The following is a 24,277-nucleotide window of genomic DNA, read 5'->3' as shown; positions in this document are numbered from 1 at the left end:
AAGCGCTGCAGCCTCTGCCAGTAACTTGTCATAAGGTACTCTTGTCAAACGGTGAGATGTACTAGACTGTACGAAGGGCTGCCTGCTAAGAGCATCAGCCACCACATTCTTTGATCCAGGAATGAACTTGATGTCAAACTGAAATGGCGCTAACTTAGCGATCCACCTCTGTTCACATGCATCTAACCGAGCCTTGGACAGAATATAGGTCAGCGGATTATTGTCTGTCCACACGGTGAATTGGTGACCTCTCAACCAGTGATGGAATTTGTCACACACCGCCCACTTTAAGGCGAAAAACTCTAGCCGATGCGCTGGATACTTAGACTGGGCGTAACTAAGCGATTTACTGGCAAAGGCAATTGGTCTGGCTGTTGAACCACCAGCAGGTACCTGTGACAGGACTGCACCAAGTCCGTCAGAAGAAGCATCCACAGACAGCAGAAAGGGCTCACTAAAGTTCGGGTGGGCCAGCATGACCCGATCCAGCAAAGCCTGCTTAAGTTGGCAGAAAGCTTGCTGACAATCCCCAGTCCAATCCTCAGCATGGAGCTGTTTACGGGCTTGGCGACGTTTCCTCCCACCTCCACGTGGACCTTTAGAACCTGAGATTAGTCGAAATAATGGTCTGGCCATGGCAGAACAACCCTCAATAAACGGCTGGTAGTAGACTGCCATGCCAAGGAAGGAGCGGATCTTTCTCTGAGAAGGAATATTCGTGCCATCCTCCATAAGGTCTGACTCAGTTAGAGCGGTGATAGCAGACACTTTGTCAGGATCGGGCTGGATCCCATCTGTACAAATGACATGACCGAGAAACTTCACTGACCTCTTCAGAAAGTGACATTTCTTTGGGGCGAGTTTGAGGTTATGGTTCTGCAGCCTCTGAAAGACCATTTTCAGACGCTCGAGTGCCAGCTCCTCTGTCGGGGCAAACACCAAGACATCATCCAGATAGCACAGTAAGCTCATGAAGTTCTGGTCCCCAAAGATATTTAACATCATCCTCATGAATGTAGCTGGACTATTACAAAGTCCTTGAGGCATCCGATTGTACTCGTACAATCCAAATGGCGATGAAAAGGCAGTGTACTTTCGATCAGCCTCATGGACTTCCACATTGTAATAGCCAGAGGTCAAATCCATGGTCGAAAAAAATGCATTGCCCCCCAAGGCTGCTAGAGCATCAGCTGGATGAGGGAGCGGGTGAGCATCCTTGATAGTGCGTGCGTTGAGCCAGCGGAAATCATTGCAGATCCGCAGGTCACCCGTCTTCTTCCAAATGATCACCAGTGGAGATGCAAACTCACTGCTAGACTTTCGAATGATTTCACGCTCCTCCATCTCATCCAACACCTCTCTCAGTTTTTCATACTGGGTGGGCGGTATGCGTCTACATGGTAACCGGAATGGTTTCTCATCCATGACTCTGATACGGTGTAGGCAACCAGTGGCCTTACCACAATCTAGCTTGTCCCTCGAGAAAATCGACTGGTATTCGACTATGAGTTCCGCCAGTCTAGCCTTGTATTCGGGGGCAACGTCACACGACTCAATGTCTACATCAGAGAGTCCCAGTTCACTTAGCTTTGACTGGGGAGGGTCGGTTACACATGTTGTCACAGGGTGAGGATGATCTGGTAAGGTGAAGGTCTCCGAAACCAGGCTGTGTCTCATACCATCATCAAGCGGCACCTGTACTTGTTGTTGGATACCGATTTGGGAATCAGCGAACACTTGCACTGAACTGCAAATAGACACATCCGCCAACTTAGCGTTACGTTTCAGAGTAACTGGCTTGTTAGACGGATTAATCACCTTTAGCGGGAGCCAGCCATCACCTCTTAAGATTGACACCGACCTCCCCACTAAGACTGTCCGTGGTTTAGATCTTGCTGTTGTTGGCTCCGCAACAACAGTACTTCCAACCAACATAGTATCAACCCGCGGCAGCTTGCCCCAAATCAGGTGCTCTGTCATGGGCTCAAGTGTAACAGCTCGTTTAATTTTAGCAGTTCCGACCGCATCTTGGATATCTTCATCACCATTTTCCATCCTTGAAAACAAGCTTAACAACCTCTGCCCCACATCACGACTGTCACTGGGTGCTGTGGAGCCCTGGTTCTGAAGATCACTCTTCACCTTAAACCTGTCAACAATATATCTTAGCAGGTTACTGCCAACAATCAGTTCTTCATTCTGGTTCTCAACTACCAATGTTGGAACAATCACTTTGCAGCTGTAAAGTTCCATCTCCAGATCGCACATTCCAGCAGGTAAGGTTCTGGAACCCCCACACCCAATCAACACGGTGTCTGTCGGCTCAAGGGTGGGGCCCCTCAACACATGCTGATGTAACAGCCGAGGTATTACATCAGAGCTCAGGGTGCATGCCATTGATCCGCTATCTAACAAAGCTCTGACCGTAACCTCTCCTCCCAGTGTCACATCTTCATAAAACAGTTTGTCATGTTGTTTGAGTCTCTGAATGTTTTGAACTATAGGTGTGTATCCCATCTCTCTCACTTCGCACACACTTTGGCATACAGACTCCATGTCATCATCAACATTTGCGACAGGGGGATCACTTTTAGGCCCAACACTTGCCCCCACCACATGCAGGCCACTCAGTTTTCCTGTGGTTGCGCCCCCTGCTTAGCGCCTCTAGCTTTCCTCACCACGGCCCCCGGACACTCCACTCGCACATGGTCAGGCGCAAAACAGTTAAAGCACAGACGGTTTGACCTGCAGTGGTACTGAGTAGTGTGTCCATCATCGCTGCATACCGCACAAGGTACTACGGGCTTTACTTTCATTGGTTGGTCTCTCTGTGTGCGCACATTGAACTTACTTTGAAACTTGTACTGTTGTGGCTGCTGCTCCAGAACACGTTCGAGCAGAGTGATGACCTGGTCCAGGCGGTCCGCGGAGCTCTCGGCTGCCTGTCCAGCAGGTGGCGACACAACAGCAGCCGCAGGCACAATCGCACTTGTGAGTGTCGCACGTTGCATAGAAGTGGTGACCTCCTGTTGCTGAGAAGGCAAAACATTGGTCACACTGTGTTTGGATAGTCGCTTGCGAGCTCTGCAGTGTTCAACGAGCTTCTCGTGAATTTCTGCAACTGTCCATTCTTTCAGCTGTCTACACTTGAATATGAGCGACAGTTCAGGATCAGGACAGTTCTGGATGAACATGGCAGCTAAGTCATGTGACAGATAGTCAAAAGCCCTATTTTGTCTCTTTAGAGAGTCCTCTGTCACATCCAGAGCTTTATTAAGTCTCAGCCAATAGTCGAAGGGGTGCTCGTCAGGATGGGGCACAGTAGCATAAAAATCAGCTAAGGGCAAGCTGGAGGACATAGTATCACTAAAGTGTTGCTTCAGTAACTCAAAAATGGGCTCAGGTCCTTCACGCAGATTCAAAACTGGCTTACTGCGTATGCCCACTTTAACCACTTCATGTGCCCTCCCCACAAGCTTAGATACTACTTCATCAGCTTGTTCAGCCACAGGAATGCCCTTCTTTTTCAAATAGGATAACATCATGACTTCCCACTCTTGGACTGAACATGAGTCATGATCCCCTGTAAAACTCACAGGTTCTTTAACATCAGGGCGAACAATGACATTTAACATTGCAGACTCATTAGCTGTACCCCCAACTACTCCTGAACACAGTGTATTATTAAGGCGGGTTTCAATGCAAGATGCAATACTTTCACCAATAGAAATTCCAATCTGTGAAGCTATATCACCCAAACGTTTATCATTAACATCACTTTGTGGTGCATCAAAAGTGTCATTAACATTTCCACCCAAATCTGCATAACTTGGTATTGGTGAGGATGAATCTGGAGTGTACAAAAGCACACCTCTCCCTCTAGCAGCTGCAGGCATAGGGGTAAACCCTCTCCCCCTACCAAAAAAATTGCCTGCCATACTCAACACTTTACCAACAACAGCAAAAAAACAGTCAAAAATAACAAAAAAATAAAGCACATACAACTCAAATACAGGGGAACAAAAGCATCCCCAACAGGTCAACAAAGTAGAACAGGGCAACAGAAATCATCCACAAAATAAATACACTCAAAATAGTTGCGTCTCAAAACGCCCCTCCTTCACTGAGGTAGAGAGAGCAAAAAAAAATTTTTGCGGTCAATGGCGACAGTGCTGCCACTCATAAAACCACAACCAGCTCCAAACAACGGTACAAAGGGTTAAAAATAGCTTTGCATTTACTAAACAAATTACCGCCACACCGCCAAAGCGGTAAAGAGTCCACACAACTGTCCCGAATCTGAGGCACTTCCGAAGCGAGCGGCTCCAGGAAGTAGACGCAGCCCCGGTACTCCGATGCGAGCGCTCCGGGAAGTAGACTCAGCCCGCGCCGACGCAGCTGAAGAACGGGTCACGGCACCAGTGTAACCGTGCTGAACTTGGCCGTGTATTAATTCAGCTCGGTCCAAATAATCATAACCCAGTTCTGTGTTTCCATTCGTCGTATAGTTTGTGTCTGCGTTGTGTTCAATGACAATCAGGAGACAGGATGAGATGAATGCTGACTTTATCTGCATGAAACGGAACATGTACTGGTCAGAATCATGGGCTCATCATCGGGTACAGCACCTCGTACTCTTCTCCCATACACTGGCCACGAGGTCTAATACATTTATATTGAAATAAAATACAATATCATGAAATAAATACCTGCATGAAACGGAACATGTACTGGTCAGAATCATGGGCTCATCATCGGGTACAGCACCTTACAAGGAATGGCATTTTCCATTAACATCAGGCTAGCGAACTTTTCCAACTGTGTGTTATAATGTTATTAATCTCATCAAAGGTACAATATGCAACTCATTAGTGTCCTGGTTGCTATAAGTACATATTACAGTTAGCCAGTGATCATATATGAACATACAGCAATAATACACAACATTTTCCACAGTGCTAATATCAGCGAACCCACCTCGTGCTCTTCTCCCATACACTGGCAACGAGGTTCCTGTGTCCACTACCCTTATCGCGGCTAACCACCAAGAGATGGCGCCGTTTCACCCGCTATGCATAAACCCAAAATGAAAAATAATGACAAGTGGAATCCAATACAATATTAACTGTTACACTAACATACCATTTATTGTTTTGTGTATGGGGGAAAAATGTTTCCATGGACATTTTAGTAAATGAGGGCCATCATCCTGGCAAATACTGTCACCTTCCCATTCTGTATGTCTTTTTGTTGAAATGTTGAAGACAATGTATGTATGTATGGATGGATGGATGGTTTCCAAAACTGAAAATGGTCATAGAATTCTATTTGTTTGTTTGCTTTTATTGTTGTTTTTTGTATAGTAGTGGTCAATAAGAAGCTATTTAATGGCAGATCTGCAGCAAAGAAGCAAACAGGTGTGATAGATGTGCCCATCCCAGCTAACAGCAACATCAGAAAGAAGGGACATGAGAATGTCAAGAAGTACCAGGGGCTGAAGGAGCAACTGGAGGAGAAGTGGAAGGCAAAGTCTAAAGTGGTCTCAGTGGGAATCTTTCGGTCACTGCAGATGCTTACAGGCTGTCAATACATACATACTGAATGTGTGTATATGCAAACAGTATTTGTTTACATGGACAACACTGCAAAGGTTTTGGATTCTTTAAATGTTTAGATTTGTTTTTTGATTGCTTAACACCATCATGGGGGCATCTTCTTACCCAAATTTCATTCTGCAGTACAGCAACAATCCAAAAACACACAGCTAGAATTGATGCGATTCACAGCTGTACTTTGTATGGTGTTACTGATATAAGCGTATCCTAATTTTAGTGCATTTTTGTGCTGTCTTTTGTCAGTTCAAGGGTGGCTGTGGCTCAGGAGGCAGAGCAGGTTGTCTATCAGTCAGAAAGGTCAGTGATTTGGTCCCTGGATGCACCAGTTGCATGCCTTAGGCAAGATACTTGAACCCCAAATTGTTCCTGATGAGTTCATCAGAGAGTGAATGTTAAATAGAAAACATTCAGATGTAGAAAAAAGTGAATGGGTGAATGAGGCATGTAGTATAAAGTGCTTTGAGCACTCAAGAAAAGTCAAAAAGGGCTATATAAGAACTAGTCCATTCATGTCCTGTCTCTTTGTGCTCTATTCTCTGTCTCCTCACCCCCAGCCAGTTGCAATGGCTGCCTCTTCCTGTGCCTGGTTCTGCTGGATGTTTCTTCTTGTTAAAAGGGAGTTTTTCTTTCCATTGTCATGAAGTGCTTGCTCACAAGGGGTCATCTGATTGCTGAGATATTTATTTTACAAGAGGAAGCACTTCAAGGCAACTGTTGTTGTGAATTGGTGCTATATACATAAAATTGAATTGAACTGAAAAGTCCCTGTTGACAAAAAGAGTGGAATTAAATCTATTCAAAATGTTCTTCTGTGCTACATAAACTGAAAGACATGGCAAATTCTTCATATAAAAATACCAAGGTCAGTTCAAGTTTAGCCCACTCCATTTATTTCTCAGAATTGCATTGCTAAACTTGACTCCAAATGGCATCAAAGAGATGGTGAGGTGTCAACCAGAGGGGTCAGGGCCACACACCCATCGTATCACTATGATGACAGCTTTTCACTGATGGTTATGGTTCAAAAACTGCACCCCCGGGGAAAAGGGGATGTCTTGTCACGCAGCATTGATTACTCACCTGCATCATCTTGTTCTGCATTCTTAACATGTCCCTCTCTTAGAGCTTAGCAGCACCTGTGAGTGTGCTCAAGTGCTTACAGGTTAATAGTCATGTAGTTAAAGGTAAATTGAGCTCACACAGATGTCACTGAACCCTTTTCCCCCTGAGCACGTTGAGGATTTGTCATCATCCACACTGACTGAAAATCAGGTGCAAATTTAACAGATAAGAAAATTTTTAAACGGTATTGGTATAAACTACTCTGACCTTTTCACTGATAATAAGATATATTATAACTGAAAAACCCTTATAACATCTTTACAACCATAAAATTCTCTGGAAAACTCTTCACCACTTCACTCAGCTGCTACAGGATGGATTGCCATTAATGCTGTCTATACAGCATTGATAAAAATAAAGTACAACTTCTGTCAATTCTAAGGTATCAGGACAATAAAGAAAAAATAATAAAAAATGTATGTAGTCTTTACCAGGTCTTAAAATAAGGTAAGTACAACCTGACATGAACAACAATGTCAGTCAGGTTGAGGTCTAGACTTTGACTGGGCCAGTTTGAGTCTTTTCTTTTTCAGCCATTCTGTTGTAGATTTGCTGCTGTGCTTGAGATCATTGTCCTGTTGCATCACACAATTTGGGCCAAGCTTTAGCTGTCAGACAGATGACCTCACATTTGACTCCACTGTATACTTTGATGTACAGTAGAGTTCATAGTCGACATAATGACTACAAGGTGTCCAGGTTCTGTGGCTGCAAAAGAAGCCCAAATCATCACCCCTCCATCACCATGCATGACAGTTGATATGAAGTGTTTGTGCTGATATGCTCTGTTTGGTTTTTAACCAAAAAGGGTGCAGTGCATTATGGCCAGATTTCTCCACGTTGGTCTCGTCTGTCCAAAGGACGTTGTTCCACAGGTCTTGTGGTTTGTTCAGATGCAACTTTGCAAACCTAAGCCATGCTGCCATGTTCCTTTCTTAGAGAAAAGACTTCCTCTTGGAAACCATTCCAAACAAGCCATACATATTCAGTCTTTTTCTAATTGTACTGTCATGAACTTTAACATTTAACATGCTAACTGAGGCCTGTAGAGTCGGACATGGAGCTCTTGGGTTTTCTGCAGTTTCTTTGAGTATTGCACAGTTTGACCTTGGGGTGAATTTGCTGGGACGTCGACTCCTGGGAAGATTGCCAACCGTCTCGAGTATTTTCCACTTGTGAAAAATCTTTCTCACTGTAGAATGATGGACTTCACGTTGTTTGAAAATGGCCTTATAACCCTTCACAGATTGATGGGCAGCAGCAATTGCTTCTCTATGATCATTACTGACATCTTTCCACCTTGGTGTTAACACACACCTGAATGTTCTAAACCTACAAAATGCCAAAACGTCTGCTTTTATAGAAGTGCTCACACTTATTAATGATCTACTAATCTAATGCATTTGATTACTAACTACCGGCTGCTGCTTACCCTCTTCATTCCTATGGAAACAGCTAGGGCATATTTAGTTTTCCCACACACTGCTTCTGCATTTCAATTTTATTTACACTATATTAGTAGCAAATAAACATGTAGAAAGAAGGAAATATACTAGAACAAATATGTGCAATCATGATTTTAAAATATTAAAAGTAAATAACCAAAAAAGAAAAAGAGATAATACAGTAAACATCTCATTGTGTTCAGTGCTGCTTGAAATACATGTTGAGGTGTTTTTAAAGAGAGAAAAAAATAAAACATTTAGTTGTGCTATCAACACAATGGATGAATAACATCAACTATCAGGTGGCCAAGTGGACATTTGTGATCCCAGATTATATGAGCTGTTGAGATATTTGTAATCATAAAAAAAAATGTTTCCTACCATGAATTTGTCATGAATTGGCCCACTGGTGTGCCAAACATAATGTATAATTTTAACATTATAGGCTTTGATTTAAAGTAAATTTCTGCTTCTAATCATTATACTGTAATGTTCTGAAGTGAACCATGGCGAACAGCCCTAGAACAAGATACAGAGATATCCTGAAATACACAGGGTTTGACATCCGAGCAATCAGAGCAGACAAACCTGCAGTCTTCACAGATATTTGTACAATGTTTGTTGCCCAGTTACCCAAATTCTATTTCCCTGGCACTGATCAGTGTATGGATGAAGAGTTTGTAGCTTTCAGAGGCAGCGTCAGGCAGTACATCCCTTCTAAACCAGCTACATTTAGCATAAAAATCTGCTGGAATTGTTATGTGCAAAAGATGCCAACACAATTACAACCTGCTGAGTGCACTAATATCTGTAAACTGAACTCTTTCCTCATAAGTTAAATTCATTCTAAATGTCAAAGCAGGTCTTAGCTGGGCCATACAAGGACAAATTATTAATTAATGTTAGCTGAAGTTGAGGGGCAGCCTTAAGGGAAACCAAGAAATCTTAGTACTGAGCTGCAAAGGTTGTCCTAGTGCTTATAAATATTTTCTAGTGAACACAGAGTAAGACAAAGGAACAAAGGACACCCTGAAATTTCATTAAATCCTGTCCTTCTTTTACATCAGATTCTTGTCTGAATGAAAAGTCTGAGTCGCTCTGAGACAGCAGCGTGGGCCCTTGTTAAGCCTCCGTGAAGAAATTCAGTCGAGTCTGAGGTCCTTAAGGTCACAGAGTCGAATGAGACCTGAATTCAGTGCGATGCTAGGCCATCTTGAAACAAGAGGTCTGGCTGTACCCAAAACGAGGGCCAACTAGGGAAAAGAGAGCCATCCCAGACAGCCCTCATTCATGCATGTGGTACAGTCAGAGGAGAAAATTTCATCAGTCAAGGTCAAAAACATTTCCAGTGACATTTGCAATAGCATGGTTCCCATAACAACAGTTCTGATTTCATCACTATTCAAATGATCCTTTCCACAGTTCACTGATACACCTTGATGCCGCTGCAGAGCATAACGACAGCTTGATTTCATTAATCCTTTCATTAAAAAGGTTTCACATAAAGCAAAAGAAAATCCCGTGAGTCGTATCTGACAAGCGAGTTTACAAGAATTACACATCAAAATGCGTTAAACGTGTGCTGCCTCATATTCAGTGCAAGAAGTAGCACTGCCTCAAGAAATAAAAAGGTTTTTAATGGCTCCACATCATCTGAATTAAAGTTAACTAAAAATAAACTAACTTTAGGAGAAATTTAAAACTTGCTAACACTGTCACGATCCCTGGGTGATCTTGGGGTTTTGAGTTGGAATTCTTGATCACTATTAGTTCTCCATTTGGTTCTTAGTTGTGTTTATTCATAGTTCTGATTTTCAGTTATTCTTTGCTCTGGTTCCATGTTTGTATTTATATTTGATTACTTCCTTTAGTGTTTCCCTCTGTTTATTCGTGTGTTCCCTGTTTTTAGTTACCGTTAGGGGCAGCATGGCGGTGTGGTAGTTAGTACTGTTGCCTCACAGAAAGAAGGTCCTGGGTTTGGTCCACCACCATGTGAGGAGTTTGTATGTTCTCTCCGTGTTTGTGTGGGTTCTCTCCAGTTTCCTCCCACAGTCAAAAGACATGCAGTTAGTGGGATTAGGTTAACTGGGGATTCTAAGTTGCCCACAGATGTGACTGTGAGCATGAATGGTTGTCTGACTGTGTTAGCCCTGCAACAGGCTGGTGACCTGCCTGTACGGTTTTATACTTCCGGTTACGCTAAGTCATGAGTAGTGATGTACTAAATTAAAAAAAAAAAAAAGTAGTGGTGATGTACTTCCGTTCAAATTTAGGCCACATGGATCACTTCCGGTTGCCCCTGCTCAACTTTTAGTGGTAGCTACAAGCAGTGTTGCCAAGTCCGCTTATTATAAGCGACTTTGGGCTTGTTTTTTTCTAAAGTCGCTTGCAAATGTCGGAGTCGCGGGTTGCGGTTTTTTTGGGCTTGACTTTCTTTTCGAGTGAAACTCATTGATTAGGTCTCCGTATCTCGCCGGCGCCCTATAATAAAGCAAAAGACGAGTGGCAGGTAGTTTGTCCCTTCCAAGCCCCCGTTTCCTGTTTATCGCTCCTGCACAAGTTGACCGGGCGCACACCCAAACAAACACTCATAACAGCCCAGAGTGAGGAGGCAGCGCAAGAATGAGCTCCAGTAAGTGGGGGAAATATAGAAAAAAATATAATAAAGAGTGGGAGAAAGAGAGCGCACTTACAGAATGGATCCGAGCTCCAATGGGAGACAGTGGCGCTAAAAGTGGGTATGCACTATATGCAATGCATAGGGGCGCTGCACAAGAGGGCTGCGCCAAAACGATGCGACGAAATTATTTCTCTATTCGGCATTTTCTGTATTTAACAGCTGTGCATGTGAAATGATCAGTAACAGAGGAACGGCGCTGATTAGGCCATCTGCGCGCTACTGGTACAACAACTGAGTTTTGCTGTGTGCCGTTGTGTCCACTGAGTAGCAGGTACAACAGGGTGCTTAGTTTTTTTTTTCATGAGGATATTCAAGAGCCAGCGTCAGAAACAGGAAGACGGTGCTTAAAAAAGGGAGCTGTACCTGCTTTGTTCGAGAGGAACAATTACTCAGTTCCACTTCCACGGCCGGGGGTTTGGGAGAGAAGGCAAAGACCACCGCCAGAGGGCAGCGAGGAGGAGGATAACATACCAACCAATGCAACTGGAGACGTCCTTAAGGAGCACGATTATGCCTCGTCTCTAGACCCTGCAGTTGTGGATTTGGTGTTGGAGGAAAATAATGCTCTCCGGGACGAAATCCGCCAGCTACGGGAACAGATTGAGAGCCTTATGCTGAGGCAGCGATTCGGCATTCACCGTTTTGCTGCATCCGACAAGGACATCAGATTTTTCACAAGGTAAGTCTGTGTGTGTTGATGTATGGTTTGTCTTATACAGAGTATGAAATTATTTTAGACAACTTTTTCATTAGTTTTATGCAAGCTGTTTATATTACCGATTATATAAAATACGCTAGACGCAACCCGAGCGCCCCTCCTATACCGAAGGTAGTAGCACTTCCACTGAAAATCATTCTATCATTTCATTCCACTGAACACGACCCGAACCACACAAGTAGCCAAATTAAAATCCAAAGTCGTCTCTTTTCCAACGGTGTAAGTGTCAGCGTTTTACATGAAAAATCCACAGAACAAGCAGTCAATACCGAGTAAACAGGGGCTTGTTTTCTGAACCCCAAAATATAAATAACACCTTACCGTTGCTGTTTTATGGTTATAATCCACGTTAGTTTTTCCACCTGGCCCCTATGATTCATTGTCGTTGCGTTACACAGACATGATTCCTCTGTCACTTTTAAATATGAACACTTATTGGTACGTTTTTTTTTCAGATTTGCATCATATGACTTGCTGATGCGTTTCTGGGCCATGATTGAGCCCGCTCTGCCATCCATGGTCAGTGTTTGCCAAGGACAGAGAGGAACTCTCAGGGACTCCACTCACTCAACCCATTGATGAGTTCTTCCTGTTCTTAAATTATCTTGCCCTTGGATCCAAACAACGGGACCTTGCTGACCAGTACGGTGTCCATCAGTCCACGGTCAGCCGGATCATCACAGCATGGAGCAACTTTTTATTTACAGTACTCGGCTCAGTTAGGATCTGGATACCTGAGGACCAGATATGTAAAAATCTACCTGCAGAATTCAAGGATTTCCCTGACACTACAGCCATCCTTGACTGCACTGAGTTGAGGTGTCAGTGCCCATCTTCCCCTCTCCTCCAGAGTGAAGTGTTTTCATCTTATAAATCACACTGCACTCTGAAGGGGCTGATTGGGATTGCACCACATGGGGCAGTGACATTCATCTCAGGCCTGTATGCAGGTTCCATCAGTGACAAGCAGATCACACGTGAATCTGGTCTCCTCACCCTCTTAAAACCTGTGATGGCTGTCATGGTGGACAGAAGCTTTCTTATAGACGACATTGTACCTGCAAGATTTACAGGCCAGCATTTCTCTCCGGCAGGTCTCAGATGTCTGCAGATGAAGTTAGGGAGACCCAGGCCATAGCACGCCTCAGGGTGCATGTGGAGCGCCTCATTCGCAGAGTCAAAGAGCACAAATTATTTGACTCTGAAATTCCACTAGGTGTTTTTGGGATAATCAACCAACTGTACACTCTTGTTTGTCTGCTCACCAATTATGAAAATGGCCCACTAGTAAAGGCTTGGGCAAAGAAGCCTGCCATCTGAGCAACTGCAGGACAGTAGATTGTAAATTCACTGTTCATGTTGTTATACAGTTTGTACTTAGAATAAAATTGAATCACTTTTTTAATACTCTGCTTTTCACAGACCTTTTTTTTCCCCTTATCTCAGTGTTTATATTAAGTATTTGCATATAAGTCAGTCCTTCAACTGGGATATTAAAATGCAACACTTCCAAGTAATACCAGCAAAGTAATATGAATATTTTATTTTAAGTAACATGCAGTTAATCAAATAATTCAATATACTAATATTGCCTCTTTTTTTTAATAGTTCAAAGAGAAGAGGCAATATACTAATATTGCCTCTTCTCTTTGAACTATTAAAAAAAATTGTAACAGTGGTTTTGCTTATATAAACAGTATGAAATATAAACTAATCCTGTACTGTGCTCAAAAATGCCACTCCTATAGACACTCCTACAAACAAAATTGATTTCATCTGATTTTAAAGAGAAAAAAAGCTAATTGATTAAAAATTTTACAATAAATCACAAACAGGAACATGACACAGGTATGAACAGCTATGGAACAGTATATTTAACCTATGTTTTGAATGGTTCAGAAGATGTACAGAGCCACCTTAAGCCAGGTAAGCATTGAGGTAAAAATAAAAGAAATGGTCAACTTTTTCTTTTATGGTTTGAACTACTTCAATGTCACGGGGAATCCTCTCAATAAACATGTCATTTTCTGTATATATGGCAAAGTCACACCCTGAAATAAGCACCTGTCCCTGGATCTGCCAGTAATATGGATGTATTTGTTTGAGTGTGTGTCTACCATCCCTAATCATTATGTAAGAGCAGCCTACATAGCTTGTTACATTTGGGCATTTTATTTCTAAAAGGCCAAATGCTGGTTGTAAATGATCCCATCCGGTGATGACCCCATCCACGGTGCATCGGCATGGATCAGGAACCCACAGGGGTAGTGGTTTACTTCCCTTACCCTGCAGTACTCCTCTACTGCTATTGGCTCCAGTGCAAACCCCCGTCACATGTCAGCAGTCTGACTGGAGGCTCTCAGAAGCCTTTTGGCAAGACTTTCAGAAGAGCTGTGACAGACATCTCTAAATTTTGATGTAACACGACACTTCCTTAGTTGGTGCCACTCTGCACAGAAACTCTGCTCCCGCGTGCTCCTCTCAATTTTGTGAGCCATCTCAAATGTTGTTTCAAGGGATGCCATATGATGGTGCTCATGTTCTGAACAGACATACGCACAGGTGGAGGGTCCATGCCTGTAATTGGACAAAGGAAGCTGTGGGGGAGAGGGGGCGTCTTGGTGTGGATGGGTCCTGGGAACGGTCCTTGCTGGCAGCTGCTAGGACAGCACACTTCCCTCTTGTACAGGACCAAACATGGAGTCAACAAGAGGAACATCACTGGAGACAGCCATTGTAGTAATCAATGGTGCTTCTTCAGCAGCAAGTCCCTGGTACATATCCTTAATCTTTAGGGTGGAGATGACTGGCAGAGAGCAGGTAGCACCTTTATACAACGTGCTTCTGTTAAAAAAAGACAAGTATTTTTAATGTTTCTAATATGGTATAAATTAAGCTCAGGTGATTAAATGAAAAATCTACAGAATGCCGATATATTTTTTTTTTTATCCAATTACTCAATTTAACATCAAAATAATCAATAGAATAATTGATGACTAAAACGATCATTAGCTGCAGCCGTACATGCATATTATTTTGAAGTTGCGTGTGTTTAAGCCTGCAAGTGGTTCTTTCTGATTGTAAGTGTGTGTGTGTGTGTAGTATTTATACTAAAACACACCTAATTCCCTCAAAGATTTTCCTCTCTCTTGGTCTTGCTGACAGGATGACCATGTCATTTACTGGACCAGGTTTTATGCTCTGCATCCAAACAACACCACATTACTGTAAATACTGAACTAAAATTCATACATAGGATGAAAGAGTCTTATGTGTAGTTACCATGGTCCTTGGTTTGTGCCACTTCTGTTCAGTGTCTGTGCAGCTTAAGACTGGAGGAACAGCTGGAAGCTTCAACTGTGAGTAGTGGGCCGTCTGGAATAACAGAGCTGCCACGTGGCTGCACTGGCATTCCTATAACTCCACCGGCTTTGCATCCCCTCAGCGCCATCTGTGTACAATACCAAATATTAGTTAGAAAACAAAATGTACCTGCTGCAAGTGCTATTATAAAAATACAACCATAATTTAATGAACTTTTGTAAGTAAACATAAAAAAATGAGTAAAGTGAAATGGGAAAAGGTGTCAAATCCCCCCCTTTTTTGAAATTCTACATATTTCACCATGTCAAATATATCACGTCTAATCTCACTTTACTCGTTTATTAAACTCAAAAGAACTCTGAACACAATGTTGTTTCTGTAAGAACCATTACTGTTCTATTCTTTCTGACTAAACCAACATTTATATTTCACAAAAACTTAGTTGCCATATCACATGGATCAACGAGAGTTTTCATATTTTTTTGCAGTGACAAGATTCACAGAAACTTGATTTGAAAATAACAAATGTGCAGGAACTGTTTCCTTGTGTTTCTCGAATGTGTTTTAAGAAGCAGGTTTAAAGTTTAGTGAAAGAGTTTTCGTTTTCAACAAGAAACCTGCATGTAAACACTGAGTCAGTCAACACAGAAACCTGCTCTGTGAAAGGTGCAAAGATAAATCTTTACAGGTAAATCTAAGGAAACTGTCCATAGTAAAAACATAAGTTGGGCTGTTTTCACCTTTAATAGATCACAGACAACCTGTCCCTAACAACACATGGCTGTAGCTAGTCATATATATATATATATATATATATATTCCTAATGGCTTCTTAAAACACATTCCTGAAATGAACATGTTAGGTCGCTTTGCCTTACACTCAAACAATGAGGCTTCTGGCTCTTCCTCATGGACCTGAAGCACTCAGCCCTAATTGTGACTTCTCCTGCCTCCTTGTTTGAAACTGAGATTAATATTGGGGTAAATATATAACATCGCACAAACAAATTAAACAATAATGTTCTCGTAACACTTTTGTAAGATTAGCTATGTTAGCTATGTTAGCTGTGCTACATGTGTATGAGGCAATTTGGTAGCTTAAAAACGATTTATTAACTTACCTTCGAAGTCTTTTATGGATGTTTTTGGACGTGGGAGCTTTCGAAAAGGTCTGAATAATTCTGTAAACATCATTAATAGTCAATGCCGGCAAGTCCAGCAGCGACCGGGTGAAAAACGCCATTGCTGAACTATCGTTACCTGCGCACCGGAAGTGATCAATGTGGCCAAATGATGCGGAAGTGCTAAAACGGATGTCAGTGGCATATAGCCCATTGAAGCAGCTGTTATTTAAAAGAAAAAAGATGCCACGGCAACAACAATGTTTATGTTTAAACATACCTGGTGATATCAGAGTCCTCTGGAATGTCACCACAATTCAAACCTAAACAGTAGTGTCATCACAAAGGCTTTGATTCTTTAATCCTTTGTTCTTAAATCCTTTAAATAGGCCTGAATCTTGATAATACATCCACAGAATCTCTCCTGTTTTGCACGGCGCAGTCTTGTAAAGCGTAACCAAAGAATTCAATTGCAGATTTAGTGTAATATCATCTGGAGTTGCTTGATATAAAATATAGTATTCTCTATAAAATAAGTATTCTGATTCTGATATAATAAAAGATAAAAGATGCCACGCGGGATTTTTAGAAAAGCTGCAAAGTTCATCAGATCACACCTAGGAAAATCTCAGTCACAAGATCCTACGCAAGGTTTGGAGTCTCAGACTGAAATTCAGCAGAACACAGCTACACAACCCACCTCTGCAACTGAGAGAAATGCTTCTGAGTTATCGCCGCCGAGAAAATCTGATTCAACCCAAGCCAAGTCACTGAGTTTCACTCAGTTATTCAGTTGTTTTAGAGGCTCGCTAGAATCTGATCCACCTCAAGGTGAGCTAGATGATGACTTTCCTGAGCCCAGAGGCTCAGAACAACTGGGAGAAACTCAGAACATGGCAGACCAAAACACCTCTGCAACTGAGAAAAATGCCTCTGAGTTATCGGCGCCGAGAAAATCTGATTCAACTCAAGCCAAGTCACTGAGTTTCATTCAGTTGTTCACTTGTTGTTTTGGAGGCTCGCTAGAATCTGATCCACCTCAAGGTGAGTTAGATGATGATTTTCCTGAACCCAGAGGCTCTGAACAACTAGGAGAAACTAAGAACATGGCAGACCAACACACCTCTTCAACTGAGAGAAATGCCTCTGAGTTGTCAGCGCCGAGAAAATCTGATTCAACTCAAGCCAAGTCACTGAGTTTCATTCAGTTGTTCACTTGTTGTTTTGGAGGCTCACTAGAATCTGATCCACCTCAAGGTGAGTTAGATGATGATTTTCCTGAGCCCAGAGGCTTGGAACAACTGGCAGAAACTAAGAACATGGCAGACCAACCCACCTCTGCAACTGAGGGAAATGTCTCTGAGTTGTCGGTGCTTGAATCTGATCCACCTCAAGCCGAGTTAGATGATCATCATCCTGAGCCCAGAGGCTTGGAACAACTGTCAGAAACTAAGAACATGGCAGACCAACCCACCTTTGCGACTGAGGGAAATGTCTCTGAGTTGTCGGCGCTAGAATCTGATCCACCTAAAGCCGAGTTAGATGATCATCATCCTGAGCCCAGAGGCTTGGAACAACTGGGAGAATCTGATCCACCTCAAGCCCAGTTAGATGATCATCATCCTGAGCCCAGAGGCTTGGAACAACTGGGAGAAACTAAGATCATGGCAGACCAACCCACCTTTGCGACTGAGGGAAATGTCTCTGAGTTGTCGGTGCTAGAATCTGATCCATCTGAAGCCGAGTTAGATGATCATCATCCTGAGCCCAGAGGCTTGGAACAACTGGGAGAATCTGATCCACCTCAAGCGGAGTTAAATGATCATCATCCTGAACCTAGAGGCTTGGAACAACTGGGAGAAACGCAGAACATGGCAGACCAACCCACCTCTGCGACTGAGGGAAATGTCTCTGAGTTGTCGGTGCTAGAATCTGATCCATCTGAAGCCGAGTTACATGATCATCATCCTGAGCCCAGAGGCTTGGAACAACTGGGAGAATCTCAGAACATGGCAGACCAACCCACCTCTGCGACTGAGGGAAATGTCTCTGAGTTGTCGGCGCTAGAATCTGATCCATCTGAAGCCGAGTTAGATGATCATCATCCTGAGCCCAGAGGCTTGGAACAACTGGGAGAATCTGATCCACCTCAAGCTGAGTTAAATGATCATCATCCTGAACCTAGAGGCTTGGAACAACTGGGAGAAACGCAGAACATGGCAGACCAACCCACCTCTGCGACTGAGGGAAATGTCTCTGAGTTGTCGGCGCTAGAATTTGATCCACCTCAGGCCGAGTTAGATGACCATCATCCTGAGCCCAGAGGCTTGGAACAACTGGGAGAAACGCAGAACATGGCAGACCAACCCACTTTTGCGACTGAGGGAAATGTCTCTGAGTTGTCGGCGCTAGAATCTGATCCATCTGAAGCCGAGTTACATGATCATCATCCTGAGCCCAGAGGCTTGGAACAACTGGGAGAATCTCAGAACATGGCAGACCAACCCACCTCTGCGACTGAGGGAAATGTCTCTGAGTTGTCGGTGCTAGAGTCTGATCCACCTCAAGCTGAGTTAGATGATCATCATCCTGAGCCCAGAGGCTTGGAACAACTGGGAGAATCTGATCCACCTCAAGCCCAGTTAGATGATCATCATCCTGAGCCCAGAGGCTTGGAACAACTGGGAGAAACTCAGAACATGGCAGACCAACCCACCTTTGCGACTGAGGGAAATGTCTCTGAGTTGTCGGCGCTAGAGTCTGATCCACCTCAAGCTGAGTTAGATGATCATCATCCTGAGCCCAGAGGCTTGGAACAACTGGCAGAAACTAAGAACATGGCAGACCAACCCACCTCTGTGACTGAGGGAAATGTCTCTGAGTTGTCGGCGCTAGAATCTGATCCATCTGAAGCCGAGTTACATGATCATCATCCTGAGCCCAGAGGCTTGGAACAACTGGGAGAATCTCAGAACATGGCAGACCAACCCACCTCTGCGACTGAGGGAAATGTCTCTGAGTTGTCGGCGCTAGAATCTGATCCATCTGAAGCCGAGTTAGATGATCATCATCCTGAGCCCAGAGGCTTGGAACAACTGGGAGAATCTGATCCACCTCAAGCTGAGTTAAATGATCATCATCCTGAACCTAGAGGCTTGGAACAACTGGGAGAAACGCAGAACATGGCAGACCAACCCACCTCTGCGACTGAGGGAAATGTCTCTGAGTTGTGGGCGCTAGAATTTGATCCACCTCAAGCCGAGTTAGATGACCATCATCCTGAGCCCAGAGGCTTGGAACAACTGGGAGAAACTCAGAACATGGCAGACCAACCCACCTCTGCGACTGAGGGAAATGTCTCTGAGTTGTCGGCGGTAGAATCTGATCCATCTGAAGCCGAGTTAGATGATCATCATCCTGAGCCCAGAGGCTTGGAACAACTGGGACAAACTCAGAACATGGCAGACCAACCCACCTTTGCGACTGAGGGAAATGTCTCTGAGTTGTCGGCGCTAGAATCTGATCCACCTCAAGCTGAGTTAGATGATCATCATCCTGAACCCAGAGGCTTGGAACAACTGGGAGAAACTCAGAACATGGCAGACCAACCCAACTCTGCGACTGAGGGAAATGTCTCTGAGTTGTTGGCGCCTGAAACTGATCCACCTCAAGCCGAGTTAGATGATGATCATCCTGAGCCCAGAGGCTTGGAACAACTGGGAGAAACTCAGAACATGGCAGACCAACCCACCTCTGCGACTGAGGGAAATGTCTCTGAGTTGTTGGCGCTAGAATTTGATCCACTTCAGGCCGAGTTAGATGACCATCATCCTGAGCCCAGAGGCTTGGAACAACTGGGAGAAACTCAGAACATGGCAGACCAACCCACTTCTGCGACTGAGGGAAATGCCTCTGAGACACAGGAACTCTCTAGGAGTACATCCTTGGCCTCTCGAACAGTTGAAATTCAGGAAAGGAAAGAAGCCCAGAGGCATGGAACAAAAGGAAAAAAGGAAACAAAAGGAAAAAACAGAAAGAAGAAGGAAAGCAGACAGCCAGAGAAAACTAACCTTGAGGTCTTCAGATCACAACGGGGAAAATCTCAGGCAGCATATTCTATGCAAGATCTGCAAAAGTCCCTGATTAAAATTGAGCAGAAGAGGGCAAACCAACTCACCTCTGAGACTGAGAGAAATGCCTGTGAGATACAGGGGCTCTCTAAGAGTACATCCTCTCTGACAGATGAAATTCCGAAGAGGAAAGAAGGAAAAAGAAAGAAGAAGCAAAGAAGAAGAGAGGAAGAAAATCCTGACCTCAGGCTAGTTTCCAGATCTTTTAGAGGAGATATTACAGTCTACAGTTTTCTAACTGAAACAGAAGCTCCTTAAAAAGTTTATTCTGGAGCCAGAGCTGTTGTCCTGTGTGTTGGTTGAGGAACAATTTTTATCCTGAGGCCATGGATCAACTGAGGTACTGCAATTTTACAAAAATCTTCCATGGTCTGGCAAAGAAGTGCAGCTCTTTGCCAGACCATGACCAGATTGTTGGCTCCAGAAGACCACAAAATAGCTGCTAAAATTTGTATTTATATTATTGGTAGCTGAAGAACTATTTCAATTGGTTTGTCTTCTAAATTTTAAGATGTAGTTTTCATATAACCAAAACAGCAATTTCCCCAAGTACATTAACCCGACCAGTCCCGACAGATGGCTGCCCCTCCCTGAGCCTGGTTCTGTCGAAGGTCTCTTCCTGTTAAAGGGGAGTTTTTCCTTCCCACTGTCGCCAAGTGCTTGCTCATAGGGGATCATGGGATTGTTGGATTCCTCTATAATACTGCTGGGACTCCGCAGTATTATAGAGGCTTGGGGAAATTGCTGTTTTAAACTCAATTTACATAAATAAACTAAAAAAAAAAATGCAAGAGAGAACAGTTGTTTTTTTGTTGTTGTCTCATTCCTCCTGGTGATTGGCCACATGTATTGAAATCTAAGAAAATGGTAAATTTCTTTATACGTACACATTTATGGTGCAGAAGAACAAATGAAAGTGCACAGGGAACATGGTTCTGAAGGCAAACAGAGGAAGGGGAAAAAAAAAACCCTAAATAGTTTTGCAATGGTAACCAGAAAAAAAGAGGATGGAGCATGGAGCGCTGCTGCTTCTGCTTCTTCAGGATGGAACTTCAGACTACTAAAACATCCTCAGACTTTTAAATATTCCCCTAGCCATGTTTCACTGTGGTTTCATTCTCTCTCTCTCTCCTGTTGGTCTCCTTACCTACATTGTGCTTCATCAGTAAAAGAATCAGTCACAGTGAAATGCTGGTTGAAGAATTTATAGAATTTATCCTTTGCTTATCTATGTTACAAAAACACAGGTGGGTCTGCAGAACTCCAATTTTGGAGCCTGCCTCTCATAAAACTTCCTAAAATACAACATGAGGTTACAAAGTCATGTGACCCAATGATGTTCCTGCATCCAACCACCAAGGTCTCAAGCATATATGAGTATTGGCTGTAACAGGCCTTACCTTTACCCCAGTAACCTGTGTGTGTGTGTGTGTGTGTGTGTGTGTGTGTGTGTGTGTGTGTGTGTGTGTGTGTGTGTGTGTGTGTATTATTATTATTATATTTTATATATATTATTTATTTATTTATTTTTTATCACAGCAAACTCTCCTCTGGATTACTGTGGCTTTTTACATAATTAGTACCATATGGCTAGATTAATACACTAACAGACCACAGGGACAAAACCCAACATTTTAACCTTGCTAGTGGCATTGCTGCAGGGGAATGAGAAAATGTAGTTGTTATGGTCATAGCCAGTGTTGCCCCCACGTGCTTTTAGTGTTTTTGGTTAAATGTAGAGTCCCTCATATGTGTTTAGCCCTGTGACTCCAGTCCCAATCATTCTGGTCTCTGGCTGCACTTGCTGCTGACTGGAGAGGAGCTCAGTCTAGCCCACCCATTAGTATCTGCGCCTGGTTGCTGTCCTATTTAAGACCAGCATGGACATCACTCAGTGTGAGCACTCCACTTTCTGTGCCTCTTTAAAAACCGATTTACTTTGTGAGAGATACAAGCGGACACTTGGAGGATGTATTCTGTGGATAGTCTGCTAGATTGTACACAGATACTTAATTTTATATTCTCATGAATGGTGTTAGTCAATCTTTGGTTTTCTTCCTTTCTTTCTTCACTCAATCCCCCTGCGGTCGTCCCATTTGTTTCTAAGTCCTTTTATGATTCAATAGATTTTCTTTCTAAGACCGATAACATCTGACTGTATGTTACTTCCCTTCAGCCTAGCAGAGCTATGACATAATAGTGCTCAGTTGATGCAGACTTAAATATCTAAGACATGATGAGAGGAATTTTTTTCAGATATTCATTGTATTCACACAATCAATCCTGAAGACTTCCTACATCAGCTTTTACTGCATGCTTTCCCACCGATAACAATGGTGCCTAAACAATGTATCCTAATGGCTTTGACCATCCTTTGATCCTCCAGCTGCACTCTAGGATTTCACATTTGTGACTCTAGATTGTGTGGATCTCTGTGAAAAACATTTTTCCCACATTTACATCCTCCTCGGGAAGAACTGTAAAAGCCTTTGTGATCCTGGCTTTTCATTCAGCACCATCACTGGGTCAGAACTGAAACAATCACCTGTAAAATTAATGACGAGCAATTCTGGCTGAAAGCAAAAGCAATAAACATCTCACTTGCCGTTCCTATTGTATTTATGAAAATACATTGGAATTTTGCAGTAAATCACATTTTTATTCATGTAGGTAGGTATTTAATTTGCTCATTCCCTCTTTTCTCATATTATTCAGTACTGTCTTTGCTGTCATGTACCTGCCCATGCAGGGGAGGTGGGATAAGAGGTAGATGAAAGGGGAGAAGTTATGTTTCAGTTTTGTAGCATGGATAAAGAAGTCATTCAGCTGGTCAACAAAAGGCCCTGATCAAAAGGGACCTACACCTATTTAAAGTGTGTTTTGTGGACCTTCATCGATGAAGCTGGATTAAATAAGCTGTTCAATGAATCAGCACTAACTATTTTCACATGCCTCTCTTTGTTTTCTCCAGGTCTTCTTCCATATCAAAACAATTTGAAAGTTTCCAAGTTCCCCAGAATTAGCTGATGATTTTTTTTTTTTTTTTTTTTGGTACAGTAACTCTAACATAATAATGAAGTCATGCAAAATGTTACCTTCATACTGTTATTATCTTTTGAGTTACAGGCCCTTTGAAGTACACTGGGGTGCACTGAACTTTTTGCACCTTTTTTAAAAAAAAATGTAAGTGCTGTTAGAAACTCCACGTCACAATCTACGATTCTTCTATCACCAATTTTAATTCAGTGCAGTAAACTTCAAAAGTTCATTTTGGGTGGTTTCAAGGATCAAATCACCACATGGGAGAAGTAGGTGGTCAAACCAAGTTATTTCATATGAAATGTTTGATTTTTACCTTCTCATTTTGATACAGAGTTCATCTTCAAGCATTGATTATGTGAAAATTATTTTATAATAGTCTATTTTAACACTCTTTTGTAGCTTATGCCTGTGAAATGGACAAACACTGGTTTTCACGTTTTATATATATATATATATCCTTCTGAGACCCGGGAGGAATCACCGATATAGCCTCTGTGATTCAGCCCCTTGTGTGTACTCAAATTGCAGGTTTATGATAACTTCTTCAGAACCTACATTTCAAAATAAGTCTTATAAGATAAATAAGAATTATTTATCACAGCATGTCTTTTGTCCTGTCTCTCTCCTCCAACCCCCAACTGGTTGCAGCAGATGGCTGCCCCTCACCAAGCCTGGTTCTGCTGGAGGTCTGGTCCTGTTAAAAGGGAGTTTTTTTCCTTCCCACTGTCACCAAGTGCTTGTTCATATAGGGTCATTTTGACCGTTTTCTCTGTAATTATTGTATGGTCTTTAACTCACAATATAAAGAACCTCAAGGTGACTGTTGTGATTTGTGATATAAATTGAATTTTGAACTCCTCTGAAACAATTAAAATATAGCTGAAAATAAGTCAAATGAGTCCCCCTTTAAAGCCGGTGTATCTGTGAATACCATTATTGCTGCACTTTTACAAACATTTTTAACTAATGTGTAAATTCTGCAGTTTTTCTTACAGAGTTGAAAAAAATGTAATGTCACTACGCCCTCTATCCTGCACATGCAGCTTACTCATTAGTACTCAGTCATGAATGTGACACAGG

At 42.7% G+C, this 24,277-nt stretch overlaps 1 protein-coding gene and 1 long non-coding RNA gene across 3 annotated transcripts; one reads left to right on the top strand and one right to left on the bottom strand.

The window, feature by feature from the left end:
- Positions 1-8,688: 8,688 nt before the first annotated feature.
- LOC115794060 (uncharacterized) lies at positions 8,689-12,904 on the top strand. Its single transcript, XM_030749302.1, has 3 exons — positions 8,689-8,791; positions 11,067-11,541; positions 12,036-12,904. Exons 1-3 carry the CDS (start codon positions 8,689-8,691, stop codon positions 12,157-12,159), a joined length of 702 nt encoding a protein of 233 aa, XP_030605162.1. The 3' UTR covers positions 12,160-12,904.
- Positions 12,905-13,226: 322 nt separating this feature from the next.
- LOC115794947 (uncharacterized) lies at positions 13,227-16,534 on the bottom strand. 2 transcript variants are annotated; one of them, XR_004021215.1, is made up of 5 exons: positions 16,026-16,534; positions 15,783-15,868; positions 14,863-15,031; positions 14,702-14,781; positions 13,227-14,424 (listed from the first exon to the last, which is right to left on the bottom strand). It is a non-coding gene; the product is annotated as an uncharacterized LOC115794947 (long non-coding RNA). The 2 variants fall into 2 exon arrangements; XR_004021216.1 differs by lacking the exon at positions 15,783-15,868 and having other exon boundaries at positions 16,026-16,529.
- Between the last annotated feature and the right edge of the window lie 7,743 nt (positions 16,535-24,277).

This window comes from Archocentrus centrarchus, chromosome 16 (assembly GCF_007364275.1).
Source record: "Archocentrus centrarchus isolate MPI-CPG fArcCen1 chromosome 16, fArcCen1, whole genome shotgun sequence".
NCBI classification, from domain to species: domain Eukaryota; kingdom Metazoa; phylum Chordata; class Actinopteri; order Cichliformes; family Cichlidae; genus Archocentrus; species Archocentrus centrarchus.
Note: the sequence above shows the minus strand (reverse complement) of the source record. Positions and strands in the feature narration are given on the sequence as shown.